Raw genomic sequence first — 14,749 nt, 5'->3', positions numbered from 1 at the left:
CAAGCTGAACTCTGTCATTAAGATGCTGACCCTGAGACATGTTTTAAATATAAATATTACTTGTAAATACTTGTGTGTGTGTGTGTGTGTAATATATACACACATACAGTACATACATATACACATTACATGCTCTTTTGTAGAGTTTATGTAAAATACAACACCTCGGATTTGGAATTATAAATGGTGTCTATTTGCTGTATTACAACAGACAGAGTTACCTGATGAGTGAGGTATAGAGGAGCTGGAGCTGGTCAGGCCAAATGGATCCAAAGACAGCAGGTCATTATTGGCTAATCTACTGTTTGAAGAAAAGAAAAAAGCATGACAAGTGAATAACAATGTTACAATTGTTACAATGTTTTCCAAATAGAGTGACAGGGTTAACAGCAAACTTCTCTTACTCATTAAAGGATGTCTGCGGTATCTTGGGTCGTGCCAGTTCATCACCTGAAAAACAATGAGAAAACACACAAATGAGTCATGGGGCAACTCTTCAGGCTTCATGATCTGGAAGCAGTTGAAAGAAAACCCTTAAATTAAACAAAGAAATCCCTTTGCAAATGTAAGGGTTTTCTTAACTTTTTTAACTAAGAGTTCTTACAACTGGACATTGCTCATTAGGCCTTGATTTAAAATGCAACTCATGTGTTTCATGAAGTAAAAAGGACATTAAAAAATTAAATACTAGATTGTTAAGAGAAAAACTATTGTTGGATGCCAGATAAAAAAAAACAATAGGGAACCCAGAAAATAAACCGCAGCAGTCATTTGGTTGAGCAAGGATAGTGTTTCTGACCATGAAGTGCCATGTCAGGTGGTTTAAAACTGGTAGTAAGTCGAGTACTACATGAGACACATGTTCTTGCAACCCCATTTATCACAGGTCAAGCATCAAATACATACATTTAAAATGACATGCTATAAATGTTCTGCATAGTACATTTTAAATGGTACATATTTGAGATCAAATCCCAAAGACATACAGTGTATTATACACAAATTACAAATGACAGTGTTAAAAGACAACAGATTAAATTAGTAACCAATGGTAATTTTGGTACAAATAATTAATTTTTTAGATTGCACATTTTGTTTTTATTTTTATTTTTTCAGCTTCAACGGAATCCCTCATTCCCACCAACACAAATGCAGCTACGGACCAAAAGAGAGTGTGGGTACGCTCAGCAGACTCACCTGACTTTGGTTTTATAGCAGGGAATGTTTGTTGTCGTGTCATTCCTACAGTAAGTATGTGTGAGATCCACATTTACAATAACATTCAGTACTGAATATTCTTTAGTTTATTCTAAGTTGCCCAGGTGCCGAGAATAAGAAATATATCTGTATATATTTATTTTTTTATGGTATCCATTGATTTACTATTTAGAATACCAGTCATCCAATGCTCATTCAAATTCTTTAAAACTCTAAATAATTTAATAACACGGTTAAATGTATTCTTTAATAAATCTCAAAATAAACCTCTATATAATGTCACGATGTTTAAGGTCAATTGTGGCTTTTAAATCAACAGATTTTTTTAGTGTTATATTTATTTATTTACTAAACAAAATAGTATCAAATTTTTTTGGCCATTTATCAGTTATATGCCATAACCTGAAAAGGACATTTGTGACCCTGGACCACAAAACCAGTCTTAAGTTGCTTGGGTATATTTGCAGCAATAGCTAAAAAAACATTGTATGGGTCAAAATTATTGATATTTCTATTATGCCAAAAATCATTAGGATATTAAGTAAAGATCATGTTCCATGAAGATATTTAGTAAATTTCCTACTGTAAATATATTAAAACTTAATTTTTGATTAGTAATATGCATGGCTAAGAACTTCATTTGGACAACTTTAAAGGCGATTTTCTCAATATTTGGATTTTTTGCACCCTCAGATTCCAGATTTTAAAATAGTTGTATGTCTGACAAATATTGTCCTATCCTAATAAACCATACATCAATGGAAAGCTTATTTATTCAGCTTTCAGATAATGTATAAATCTCAATTTCGAAAAATGGACCCTTATGACTGGTTTTGTGGTCCAGGGTCACATTTTGGCTCGACACCAATAAGCCATAAAATCAGTTTGTAAAAAGAAATTAAACATGGTTCCCTTAAAACATAATACTAAACACTATCACTAAAGATACGATCTATCTTTTGTGATTCCTGAAATAGCATCTTGGTGTGATTTCAGATAAAACGTAACATCTATTGGATTAATGGACTTATGGGATAAAATTATCTGCCAGACCTTATCATTTTCAGCACGTGCAAGAGGTTTGCGGTAAATTCGCTCTTTGAAGAAATGTTTACCGTTCCATTGCAAGAATAACAAAACATTTCTACTGTAAGCTCAATTACTGTCTTACGGATTTAAAGTATGTAAAACTTTCCTGGGAGGTTGAAATCGTCGCTCTTGATGTGAGAACATGCCGCAGTGTAAACACTACATTCTGGCATGCATCTGTGTTCGTTTAAGCCACAATTTACTGGAAAAATGTAAAATTATGATGGATAGAAAAACATAAACACACAATTAAGCAGTTAATCTTGCTCATGGCTTAAGGAGGCAACGCTGTGCTACTCAGATGAGGAAAAAATGGGAGATGATGTTTATTTTCTCATGGGATGAGTTGGCTTTGGAGGGGTCACCGGAGCGAGATGAAGGAGGCTTGACGAGAAACGTCACGGCCAAGAAAAACTAAAAAGAAGTCAAAATGGCAGGCGCTCTCCAGAGCCAAACCTTCAGAGTGACAGAGGGATGGAGGGAGGATGAAAAAAAAAAAGAGAGGAATACTCACTGGACTGGTTCTTCTTCATATGAACCTGGAAATGAAAACAGGCTTTTATTAATGAGAGTGAGAGAGGAGTTATGAAAACAGCAGAAGACATGAAGTGCTTCATCCCCACATTTGTTCAATCGATATTGGCCTCACAGGACGACACACACACACACACACACAGCAGAATGAGCAGAGAACCGCTCTATTGAGATTACATATTCAAACCATAAGTTCTGCATCAATATTCTGCAGGCAGTCTAAACACGAGAAAATGAGTGGCAGAGAATCCAACCAAATTCACTACCGGGATTGTTTTGAGGCTGAGAAATGTCAACAAGAGTCAACTAGCAAAACGGCAACAAATGCACAAAGATGGGAAGGCTTGGTTTATTGTATATTTAAAGTGACTCATATGCAGCATCTCTGCCCGAAACTCTGTCAGAGTGGATGGAAAGAAATCTCACTTATTTTTTGTGCGTTCGATGAAAAGAAACACATCAGAACATCAACGTATGGACCATAAATGTAACTAAATGGTCAACCGTGAAGGAAAAACTGTGGAAACACAAACAAACACACACATGCATAGAAATAGACATACACGCAAGGCATGGTTTAGTCCCATAGGCAGAGAGTGGCAAATGGGTTCAATTACAGCACCCAGGCCACACACCCGCCAAAGAAAAAGAGAGAGAGAGAGCACACATGAAGGGGAAAGAGAGACAACAGAAGACTAGAGGAAATGGAAAGCTCTATAATACCAATAATCTACAACAGATGACATGGCATTCGTCATCACCTAGATTTCCTGACTTAACCAAAACTACCATAAAACATATCCGCTTAAAAAATTAAACGAACAGGGCAATGAAAAGCAATGAGACAGAGAGGGAAAGGAAACACAACTCTGATATGAGACACGAAGAAAAATGTTCAGTATGGTGAACGAGTGAGTTTTTCAGATGTGTAAATATTTCAGAGGTTAATCTGAGTGATTACTGAGCACATTTGGGGCAAGAGAGAAAGCTCAAGCCTGGTGAAATGAATGATGAAGAGCCTCTCTAAAAGATGTGTGTTAATCCATCTCAAACAGAGGCGGCAGCGAAGGTGTCTAAAGTAAACTGTCGCCCCGGCTGTGCTCACTGAAAACACAAGCTGGCACTTGTGAGGATGTGTTATTGCAGAAATACATCACTCTGTCATTTCAAAGTGTCACAACGAGACGAAGAGCGAGGGATGCGGAGAGAGAATGTAAAACACACAAAAGGGTGAAACTGAGCAGTGGGACAGATGAAATCTTGGACAAAGAGAAATCACAGTTACAAACGATGTTACTGACATAACTAACCTAATCAATTTGTTTTTATTCTGTCCATAACACAGCTAATGTTTATCAGCTAATACCAATATGCTATCATTCAAAAGTTTGATTAAAACAATTTGTTTTAATGTTTATTGAAAGAAGGCTGCATTTATTTGAACAAAAATATTGTGAAAAATTGTTACAATTTAAAATGTCTATTTTCAACTTTTCTATTTTCAATTTTAATTTGTGTGATGTGATGCAAAGCTGAATTTTTTAGCAGCCATCACTTTAGTCTTTAGCTTTTAGTGTCACATAATCTTTCAGAAATCATTCTAATATGCAGATTTGACGCCCATGAGATATTTCTCATTATTATGATTAATGCTGAAAGTGCATAGATGCATAATATTTTTGTAGAATTTGGATTCTTCGATAAATAGAAAGTTAAAAATAACAGCATTTACCTGAAATAAATCTTTTGTAACATTAAATGTCTTTTCTGTTACTTTTGATCGATTTAATGCATCCTCGATGAATAAAATCAATAACTTTTATTCAAAAGAAAAGGAAGAAAGCTGCAAACCATTCACAAGAATCAGGGATGTTTCGTTTATTTTTAAGCAACTAGCTCTGAACATGTCAAGACATTGGTTGCCTAAAAACTATTAAACTAAACTTTTCTTTTACGGACACAGCTGTTGCATTCATGAGCCTTTGTGTGTGTGTGTGTGTGTGAGCGCGTTTACCTTTGTGATCTTACTCATTAGAAACAGAGTCCCTTCCGTGCTTCCTGTGGTGAGATTTCAGGCAGGAAGTTGCATGGGTTTGTTTACCAACAGCACACACACACACACACACACACACACACACACACACAGATGGTCCACAGGCTCACAGTGTGTGCTGGAGGAACTGCTTGACCACACAACTGTACATGCGCACACACACTTAATTTCTAACATTAAACAACAGAATAGCTGATCATCTTTGTGTGACCTCACCCATTATGTCATCATGACTAACTCAGACACAAACACTTGAGATAAATAAAAGTCCTTTGGGCCAACATAATATTATTTTCAATGAGCTAGTTAAATCTTTATAATGACCACAGGTGCGTAACGAACACGCACGCAAAATACAATTGCACTCAGGCTCACAAATCAGGATGGAGAAAAAAAGGGTGAAAGCATTTAAAGCATCTCTATGGACCGCCTGTAAATTTCATAATCAAATAGTGCCCTCTAGTGTCTGCTGGGCCAATGGAGGTTTTTGGAGGATGAGATGAAATGTGGGAAGCAGAAACATGACTGTAAATGATATCAACCAATCACAAGTCTCTTTGCTGACAGTGTGCAATCACCCTTTATAGAGGTAGACCAGCTTGCATTATTCTGTGAATGAATGTAAGGTCTGTATGCGAGGATCTTTACACTTGGTGTGTGTGCTGGTGTGAGGCGTCTCTTACGGCAGGGGTGGGCGAGAGCGTGATGTTTCCAATGGAGGCCTTCAGCTCGTCGATGGTGACTTTGTGCTGGTGTGTGCCGTTGTTTGTCTGCACGGGTTTGATCTGGACGTGGAATTTTCTTGGCTCGTCCTCATCTTCTGAGTCACTGGATGAATAAAAGGAGTTCTCTTTGGCATGTGATCAGAACCGTTAAGGAACATGGTTGTGGGGGCATGAAAGTTTGTCTATAGTATCATGGGTTAAGAAGATCAGACTGTGTATTTTATTTAATTTTTTTTTTACATATTCTAATCCACACAGAGCGATGGGATAGCTTTGGTAAAGAAAAAAAACAAAAGAAAATCTGATGGGAAGGAATGACTTGGCAGCGATTCAGATAAAAGTGCAACAAAGAAAGTTATCACACTGTGTTCTCGAGCCAAAAAAAGTGTTCAGTAGTAGAGTAGAGGCGATGAAAGAGATAAAGGAAAATGTTTCTGTGACCGAGATGAAAGTGTGTGTGTGTGTGTGTGTGTGAGAGAGGGATGGGGAGAATGGAAGAGATGGATCTGGAGTAAGGATATCATTCTCATTGACTTCTGGTCGGATACAGAAGCCGTCCTCATCCAGCTGAGGCACATTCTGCAGAAAAACACAGAACACACCACATACAAAAAATCCTATTATTCACACTCTTCAATACATCACAACACAAGGAGAGTCCGACTGAGGTAAAATACACTATTGTTAGCAATATCGCAAGAAGTATGCACACTATGCTGTCTTTACTTAACATTGTAAGAATTATAGACAATCCTTCAACAACATTAGGTCACCACTCACGGCGTTATGAAGATCTATAGCACCGTAGAAACCCGGGGGAGCTCCGTTGGAAGCGTTCTGAAAGATGGACGAACAAAAGGAGCACTGTGGGTGAGACTCAAATGGAGTTTCTCCAAAATAACAAGAAAGAGCATACTTTGATCAGAAGAAATGAGTTTCATGTTATGAAATGACAGAAAAATACATTTGGCTTTGTATGAAAACATTCAAAATATGAATAATTTTCTTAAATAATAATGATAATAAACAAAATTATTAATTGAATAGAAAAAAAGAAAAGCATATACTCACAACTGCTTCTGCTTCAGTCGATTCACTATTCAAGACAGAGAAACGTTTATTAGAGAACAATACTTAATTTTACCACAAATGCAAAATTACTATGCAAATATAACTTATTATAATTACTCAAACACAATAATTATTGCTCTAAATTGCAAAAACTCTCCATAGCAAAAATGAGTTTACTTCTCTCAACCTTCTCTCAAGTTTTGTCAAATAAAATTATAACAAGTATTTCACAAAATATTATGAAGAACTAAGTTTGAGAATTAAAAATGACTGATAGAAATAGTTTAATTCTTTAAATGCACAAATAGCAAGTGAGATCACATTAAAGTAAAAATCAACACATACGTGGAATCTGTGTCTTTATCTTTCCGTCGGCCTGGAATGACAAAGGTTTTCCTTTTTCTGGGTTTTGCACCTAAACAGACATAAGCAATGATTATCACAAATCTAGACAATTACTGAAACACATCCTAAAATAGATACTATGCTGTTTAACAGAACACAAAGGCTATAAAACTAAAAGTCTAAGTAAATTGTTATAAAGAGATGTAATCAGAGATATTAAAGAGAAATTATATATTCTATATATTTCCTATAAAACACGAAAATGGGAACGGAGAGAAAAATTAATGCAGACCTTCTGTGGCGATTGAGACATTACATTCCTCAAATTCAATGGGCCCTGTAATGACAACAGACAAACAAATACAAATGATTGAAGGGATGTCATGTTACAGTATTTAGAAATCAAGAATTATGATATGGTGTAATATTTAATATTACAACTTTTTTGTTTTGTTTTTACAGTGTTTCATAAAATCATGCACATAAATCCACAAAAACAGTGACGCACACACACACAGGTCAGATTTTTTGGCAAGCAAATTTACAGAGTCATCAGAGGGTCTGGTGACAATCAGCACGATCTGACTTCCCCTTTAAGCCAGAGCATTTAGTTCACAGCCAGCATACAACACACACTAATAGATGCGCACACACACACACACACACACACACACACACACACAAATGCATGTGCAATGCAATGGAAGTACTTCTGATTTTAACCTCATAAATCAAATATACACACAAATCCAACACAATGACGTGTAGCATTGATAACACTCAGTCAAATGCAGTACACTAGCCCACAGTGAAAACATGAATATAACACACAGACTTGCTGCAAAATACAACAAACTGCATGCTTCATTTCTTGCTCATCAATTTTGCATATTTACCTACAAGCTTTTACACTTGCAACATGACCCAGTTCCACACTGACACATGGATGAAGGGAATTAAACAAACTCTGCCATTTTCACTGTATTTCGCTTCTTAGGGTTTTGCAGTCATGACCTAACAACATGTCAGCCAAGTTTTTATTTCAGAGTTCAGTTGAAACGCAAAATAACAGGATTCAAAATTAAATCTAATTTTAATCTTACTAACCTCAGTTGGTTTGGCTATAGATTCTCAATAAATATCCTGAGCAGCATATAAGTATTAATTCTGTGCTTTCGTGACTGGCCGTAAAGAGAGGAGAGATGCCCCTCAGTGCTCTAAGAGCCCTTTAGAGCATGTTTTCTTTTGTGTTAATGCACGTAAAAGCTAATGCTTGTCCAAGAAAACGAAAGACAGCATTTTACTACCACCAGACCTCAGCAAGAGAGCCCGGGGTGCTATTTTCATTGCACAGAAAATGCCTTGACCTGAAAAAACAAAAGTGTGTGATATTTAACTCGAGCGGTTCAATAGAGTTTCCCTGGAGAATGGTGGCTGCGAGCGGACCTCATGTGCACTGTTCAGAGCAGTCACGACAGGCACACATCACACACACTGACGTAGATACAGTATGACCGATCTACTCTACTGCACCAGATCACTTCACCCTTTTAGCTCTCTGTTTTTTGTTTGTTTGAGATCATCTCTGATCAAACAATCTGAACTAAATGACACATACTGTCAGTTTACACACATACCCAAACACACACACACACACGAAAATGAAAGACCCACTTCAATTGAAATCATATTAAATATATCAAATTATTTGATTCATTTGAACTATACACTGTCTTATTAGGGACATAGCACAGACATGTATGGTTTTTGCTGTTATGTAATAATTCTGTGTAATATTTATAAATAAACTCTAACCTTCAGAAAACCTTTTGCATTTTTTAGATAAAAAACCTAAACAAAACAAAATCAAAACAACTGCAAAAGAAAATGAAACAAAACAACAACAAAAACAAACAAAAAGCACAAAACCAAACCAAAACCAAACCTTATCCTTCTGAGGATCTTCAAATCAGATTTAGCTAAAACTTTCACCAACCTTATATCTTAAAATCAATTTTATACACCATCCTTTTTCAGTTTTATAACATAATATAATTATTATTATATAATAATTGCTGTTAATATTATTCATCGTCTGTTTTATTACGTCTTATATTGATTTTTCTGTACTGCTGGTTCGTCTGGTCAGAGGAGAACTGGCCCCCCGACTGAGCCTGGTTTCTCCCAAGGTTTTTTCTCCATTCTGTCACCGATGGAGTTTTGGTTCCTTGCCGCTGTCGCCTCTGGCTTGCTTAGTTGGGGACACTTCATTTCCAGCGATATCGTTGACATGATTGCAAAGATATTATTTAAACTGAGCTGAGCTGGATGTTGACATCACTGAATTCAATGATGAACTGTCTTTAACTGAAAAATTAGTGTTTACTATTGTCATTTTGCATTATTGACACTAATTAATGCTGTTCAGTTGCTTTGTCACAATCTGTATTGTTAAAAGCGCTATATAAATAAAGGTGACTTGACTTGACTTGACCTTGTCTCCAAATAATAGCCAAATTAGAAAGAATATGCACAAATATGTAATATTTCATATTCATTACTACAAATCAGCAAGTTTGTCTAAACAGGTTTATAAAACCGGACAATGGAGATGAATCTTCAAGATTTCCATGCAACTGCTGGACCCCCCAAAAAAAAAGGTTTCATCTAAATTAGGTGATGTCAGGTGAGGGACGTGCAAATGATAACACTTCCAGGCTCCATCTAACAATATTTATGCACACAAATCCAAACATCAGACACAACAATGCCATCTAAACCTGGAAAAGGGTATTGGGTTTTGTTTAAACTCGTGTAAGACAGACTGCTTTGTTTACATGAACACATGTGTGTATTTATGTGTGCGTGGGTTTATAGCAATACTTTGAGGAAACATTGCTGTGAAAATGTCCACAGAAGTTAGCTAAGTCTAACAAAATCATTCTTTCGATTGTCATCGAAAAGAAAAATAGTTCAAAAGTCAGTTATATATATATATATATATAAAATCAGTCGAGTTGAGTTTCTATTATTGCTGGTCTTTAGTAATTATAGTTAGATTTATTAAAACAACAACAATGTCTAAGGTTTATTTAGATAGCTAGGTAAATATACACTTTTGTGAATGCTCGTACACATGTGTGTTTGTATATGAGAGGCGCATGCAGTCATGCATTAACTGAGGATGTTTTTTTTATTGCATATGCTGAGCATGGGCTCTTGGATGGCACAGCAAGGTGAGTTTGCGTGTTTGGCCGGCAGCCAGTTCACAGCCCAGCTGGATATCACTGAACTGCTCTTGCAACCTCCCTACAGCCCAGCATGTCACTTCGGGATTGTTTCCGTGGTACAAAGTTTGTTCAACCTCTCTCTCTCTCTATACTGGTTAGGGCTGCTCTGATTTCATCAGTGTGCCACACAGGTTATTGCTCTGACAGCGGCGCAATCCCTAATGAACAGCTTGATATGGGGGAAGGAATGTTTTATTGACCAAAACAGTTTTTAGTCTCAATTAATTCTGCTGTCAAAACAAATGAAGAGCAACCAAAAGCCTGAACCTCCAGTCTAGACCCCTGTGGATACATAGTTTAACTGGGCTACCTGTGTATGGAATATTATATATACACACACACTTATACATACAGTGCATACGTACAATTTGGATATTTTGGGTACGTTTAAAAAAAAAAATTTAATCAATAATTTTATTCGGCAGAGACAAATTAAGTTGGTAAAATTAAGCTTAAAAAATGACAGTTAGAAAATACTTTTCTTTCAAGTTTTTTTTTTATTATTATTTTATTATTAAAAATATTAAGCAGAACAACTATTAACATTGATGATAAGACATATTTCTTAAGCACCAAATCAGCATATTAGAAAGATTTCTGATGGATAATGTGACAAAGGCATTCAGCAAATAAATTAAGAATAAATATTCAAGAATAAACGACATACACTAATAAATGACAAAATATATTAAACTGAAAAACTGAAAACAGTTCTTTTAAATTAAAAAACCTTAAACGCTAATGTGTGTTAATTATATTAACTGTGTTGTATTCTAAGTAGTGCTGTCAAACGATTAATTGCGATTAATCACATCCAAAATAAAAGTTTTGTTTACATAATATATGTGCGTGTACTGTGTATATTTATTATGTATACATAGACACACATCTACAGCATATATTTTGAAAAATATTTACATGTATATATTTATATTCATAAAGTGTATATTATATATAAATATTTAATATATAAATGTAACATATTTTTCTTAAATATATACATGTGTGTGTATTTATATATACATAATAAATATACACAGTACATACACATATACTATGTAAACAAACTTTTATTTTGGATGCGATTAATCACGATTAATCGTTTGACAGCACTAATTATAAGTAACTATGCAATCATTTTTTGTTATTGATAATACAATATAATATACCGTATTGACCCGAATATAAGACGATGTTTTTTTCTTGGAAATGCATCTGAAAAAACGTTTTATATTCATGTTCTAGACTTTGACATGCCAATAATACACCCACAACAATAGGTGGGCGCCAAATATGCATAAAACAAGTGTGCCATGAAATACGTAATGTAATGCGTGTTGTCAAGATCATGAGTAAAAACAAAAGAAAAAGAAAACCTTACAGCTGCAAGAGTCGTGACTGTCCCGTTAGCCTGATGGGACCAAACTCCCTTTGTGATTTTAAAACGTAAGACAGTACCCAGATTTGAAGACTACAGTAAGATTTAACTTTTACTGTTAATAAGATTTTGGTAGGCTACTATTAGATGGATAGCCTAAATGTCCTAATTCAGATGGGCTACCTGTTTTTTTTAATTTTTATGGTATATCAAAAAGTGTATTTTTTTTTATGTGATTGTTGGTACATTTTACCATACTTTCAAAACAAAAATTAAAATAGGAAAAATATGCAATATAAAAATAATTGAAGACAAAATGTGTTCTACTGAGAAAAAACAAGATTTGGTTTTTAAAAAGCCTTTTCCCAAAAGGTACATCTGGAAAAAGGGGGGTCGTCTTATAATCAAGGTCGTCTTATATTCAGGCCAATACGGTATATAATAGAGAGTTGTGAGAAAACTATATTATAGCTTAAGTGTGTAATTAATTTCTGTTTTCCATTAGCGTCACCAAACAAGAAAAAAATATTGTTTTCAAAACATAACCAAAAAACAAACAAAAACAAAACAAGATAGTCCCACCTCAAACTCAAGCCATTGGCTAAGCTGATGTCAAGGTGTCAGGATGTTCAAAAAACACAGCAAATGTTTTGAAACGTCCCTAAGAGAGGTCAAATATTTTAAGATGCCATACAGCTTTCAAGCCAAGAAAAAGGCAAAATCCAGTGTCTAGTGTACAACATTTTATAGTGTTAATATAATTGCTGGCTAAACTGGTTTAATTACGCCCCACACCCCTTTAGCTTCAAGCAAAATTATATTCTCTATGTGAAATGTGAAAAAACTTCCACCCTGTGAAAGGAGGGAGAATCAGGAGGTTAAACGAAAGATCACAGAGGAATAAGTGAGGAAAAATAGCAAGAGCACAGGGGAAAGTGTAGCCGTGTCAAGCTCTATCAATTTCTAGTAGCTTAATCTTATGTAAAGGTGGGCAAGCTTGACATTCCACTTAGCATGTGACGCTAGCGTTAGCATGTGACGGCCAGTGCTTGCTGAGACCAGGGCTGAAAACCCCTGTAAGGATCAGAGCTCCACAAATCCTCCAACGTAAACTCCACCGTGCTACAGCAGTCAAGTCAAACATACTCCATTTGTGGGCTTACAGTGCAGACTAACGCTCATTTTCATCATTAAGTCAGTTGGTTATGAACTCATGACCAGTCTTGTTAATAATATCAAGAGCAAAGTATTTCAGTGCCAGAGGTTAATGCCGTGTGTGAGAGATTTAACTGTGTTACCTGGTCTCTCTTTGCCTGTTCCTTTGCTTTCTGCCAGTTTCTGTATGAGGCTCTCAACGGAAGTGTTCTCCATGTTTTTCACAAACTCTTCTTGGACCTTACAAATAATAAAACATTATATGCACTCATTCAGTATGTTCATGCGACAACACAGCAGAGAGTATATAATAAAAGTACATTTGTATGTTAATGCAGTAGACATATAATGGGCATTAAAAGATGAAAAGCATCAATTATCTTTTTTTGGTTCCATAAAAACATATTTTAGATTTATTTGGTTTATGTTATGTTACCCTTTAAAGTACCATATGACACATTTGGTTTAGTTAAAATTAACATGTTAAAAAGTAACATGTTTATTCATACATTTTATGATAAATTAACTTAATTTAGAAAAATGTACTATTACATGTAAAATTAACATTAAACTATGTTAACAAATCAAACCTTATGCTGACAACAAAACAAAGATTGACATCAGTAGGAAGATTAAAAGGGTTTCTACCACAGACTGTATGTATGAATATTCCTTGTCTAATTGTACCAAAGGGGCCCAGTAAGCTCTTAAAAAGCCAGGAAAGACTAAGTGACACTGACTGTACAACTTTACCAAGACTTTGTTCAGAATTGGCAGCATTTGGGTCTGAACTCACTTGACCAGGCAAAATAGGTCACAGACTGCTCACTCTTCAGAGCAGACTTTATGTCATTTGATAGTACGGTCATAACATGAAGGGAATGCTAAATAATGAGATATTTATGTTGCACATCATACGAGCAAGCTCCAAAGATTTTAAATGTGAACATCTTTCTGACACACACTCCTACGTCATCGACTGCTGTGCTCCTATTCTTCAATGCACAGCAGTTGTAGCAGTGTGTGAAAAAATACATATACACAAATACAGTACCATTCAAAAGTTCCAGAAGATTCAGTAAGAATTTTTTGGAAATAAATGAATTATTTTACTCAGTAGGAATGCATTAATTCATGATCAAAAGTGACACTGAATTAAAATCTGGTCATATGGTCATCAGCGCTACAGTATGTGTTATGATCACTGCCTTCACTCTGAGCGTTTCACCACATTACCAGCACTAGAGCTGTATACCATGCAAACAAGATTGAGGTTTTGGAAAAGGATAGGGTTGAGAGCTAGGGCACGCAATGAGGATGTGACTAGTGACATTATTTCCCCGGGTGATCACTTTGACTGTCTTTGTTTTTATAGGCCTCAAGGTATGGTGACAAATGCAATATGTCTGCCACACATCTCCACTGCAGACGCAATGCTTAGCTTTCATAGCTGATGTGTATTTACACAGCACTTCATAACGTGTTTGTCAGTTTGATTCAGTATCCATGTCCTTTTTGCCTGTTTGTAGATATGACATGTAAAGCTGTGTAAAAAAATCTTCAATAACATTTTTTGAAGCCATGACCCAAACCAACCAGCTCTGAAACAGGGTTATAATAGTTTATAACTAAAACCATAAAAAAACATATTTATTATTTGAAACAAAGTAAATGTTAACTGAAATTAAATGTACTATTTTCATTTAGTTTAACTTGATGTACTAAAATAACGAAATAGACATTTTTAAAAAACTAATAACTAACACTTTAAAACTAAAATAATGGAAAATATAAAAAATGAAAACATTTTTTTCACAAAATATTAATAAAATCTACAATGGATGATTTACTTCACTAAAAAAAGACAAGTGTAAGTGTCCAAATGTCTTTT

General features: G+C 35.2%; 1 protein-coding gene across 3 annotated transcripts in view; it reads right to left on the bottom strand.

Moving 5' to 3' along the window:
- LOC107596769 (FCH and mu domain containing endocytic adaptor 2) overlaps window positions 1–14,749 on the bottom strand; it is a 44,949-nt gene that overhangs the window by 13,593 nt on the left and 16,607 nt on the right. For all 3 annotated transcript variants that reach the window (XM_016287577.1, XM_016287584.1, XM_016287592.1), the window contains exons 8-17: window positions 13,002–13,098; window positions 7,328–7,372; window positions 7,036–7,105; window positions 6,691–6,715; window positions 6,400–6,456; window positions 6,141–6,198; window positions 5,578–5,753; window positions 2,822–2,846; window positions 405–450; window positions 222–301 (exon numbers count right to left, since the gene is read on the bottom strand). In XM_016287577.1, the coding sequence (XP_016143063.1) occupies window positions 222–301; window positions 405–450; window positions 2,822–2,846; window positions 5,578–5,753; window positions 6,141–6,198; window positions 6,400–6,456; window positions 6,691–6,715; window positions 7,036–7,105; window positions 7,328–7,372; window positions 13,002–13,098 (679 nt within the window). The remainder of the gene's footprint in view (window positions 1–221; window positions 302–404; window positions 451–2,821; window positions 2,847–5,577; window positions 5,754–6,140; window positions 6,199–6,399; window positions 6,457–6,690; window positions 6,716–7,035; window positions 7,106–7,327; window positions 7,373–13,001; window positions 13,099–14,749) is intronic.

This window comes from Sinocyclocheilus grahami, unplaced genomic scaffold (genome assembly GCF_001515645.1).
Source record: "Sinocyclocheilus grahami isolate Dianchi unplaced genomic scaffold, SAMN03320097.WGS_v1.1 scaffold12.1, whole genome shotgun sequence".
Taxonomy (NCBI): Eukaryota; Metazoa; Chordata; class Actinopteri; order Cypriniformes; family Cyprinidae; genus Sinocyclocheilus; species Sinocyclocheilus grahami.
The sequence above is the reverse complement of the archived record's forward strand: the minus strand, read 5'-3'. Positions and strand labels throughout refer to the sequence as shown.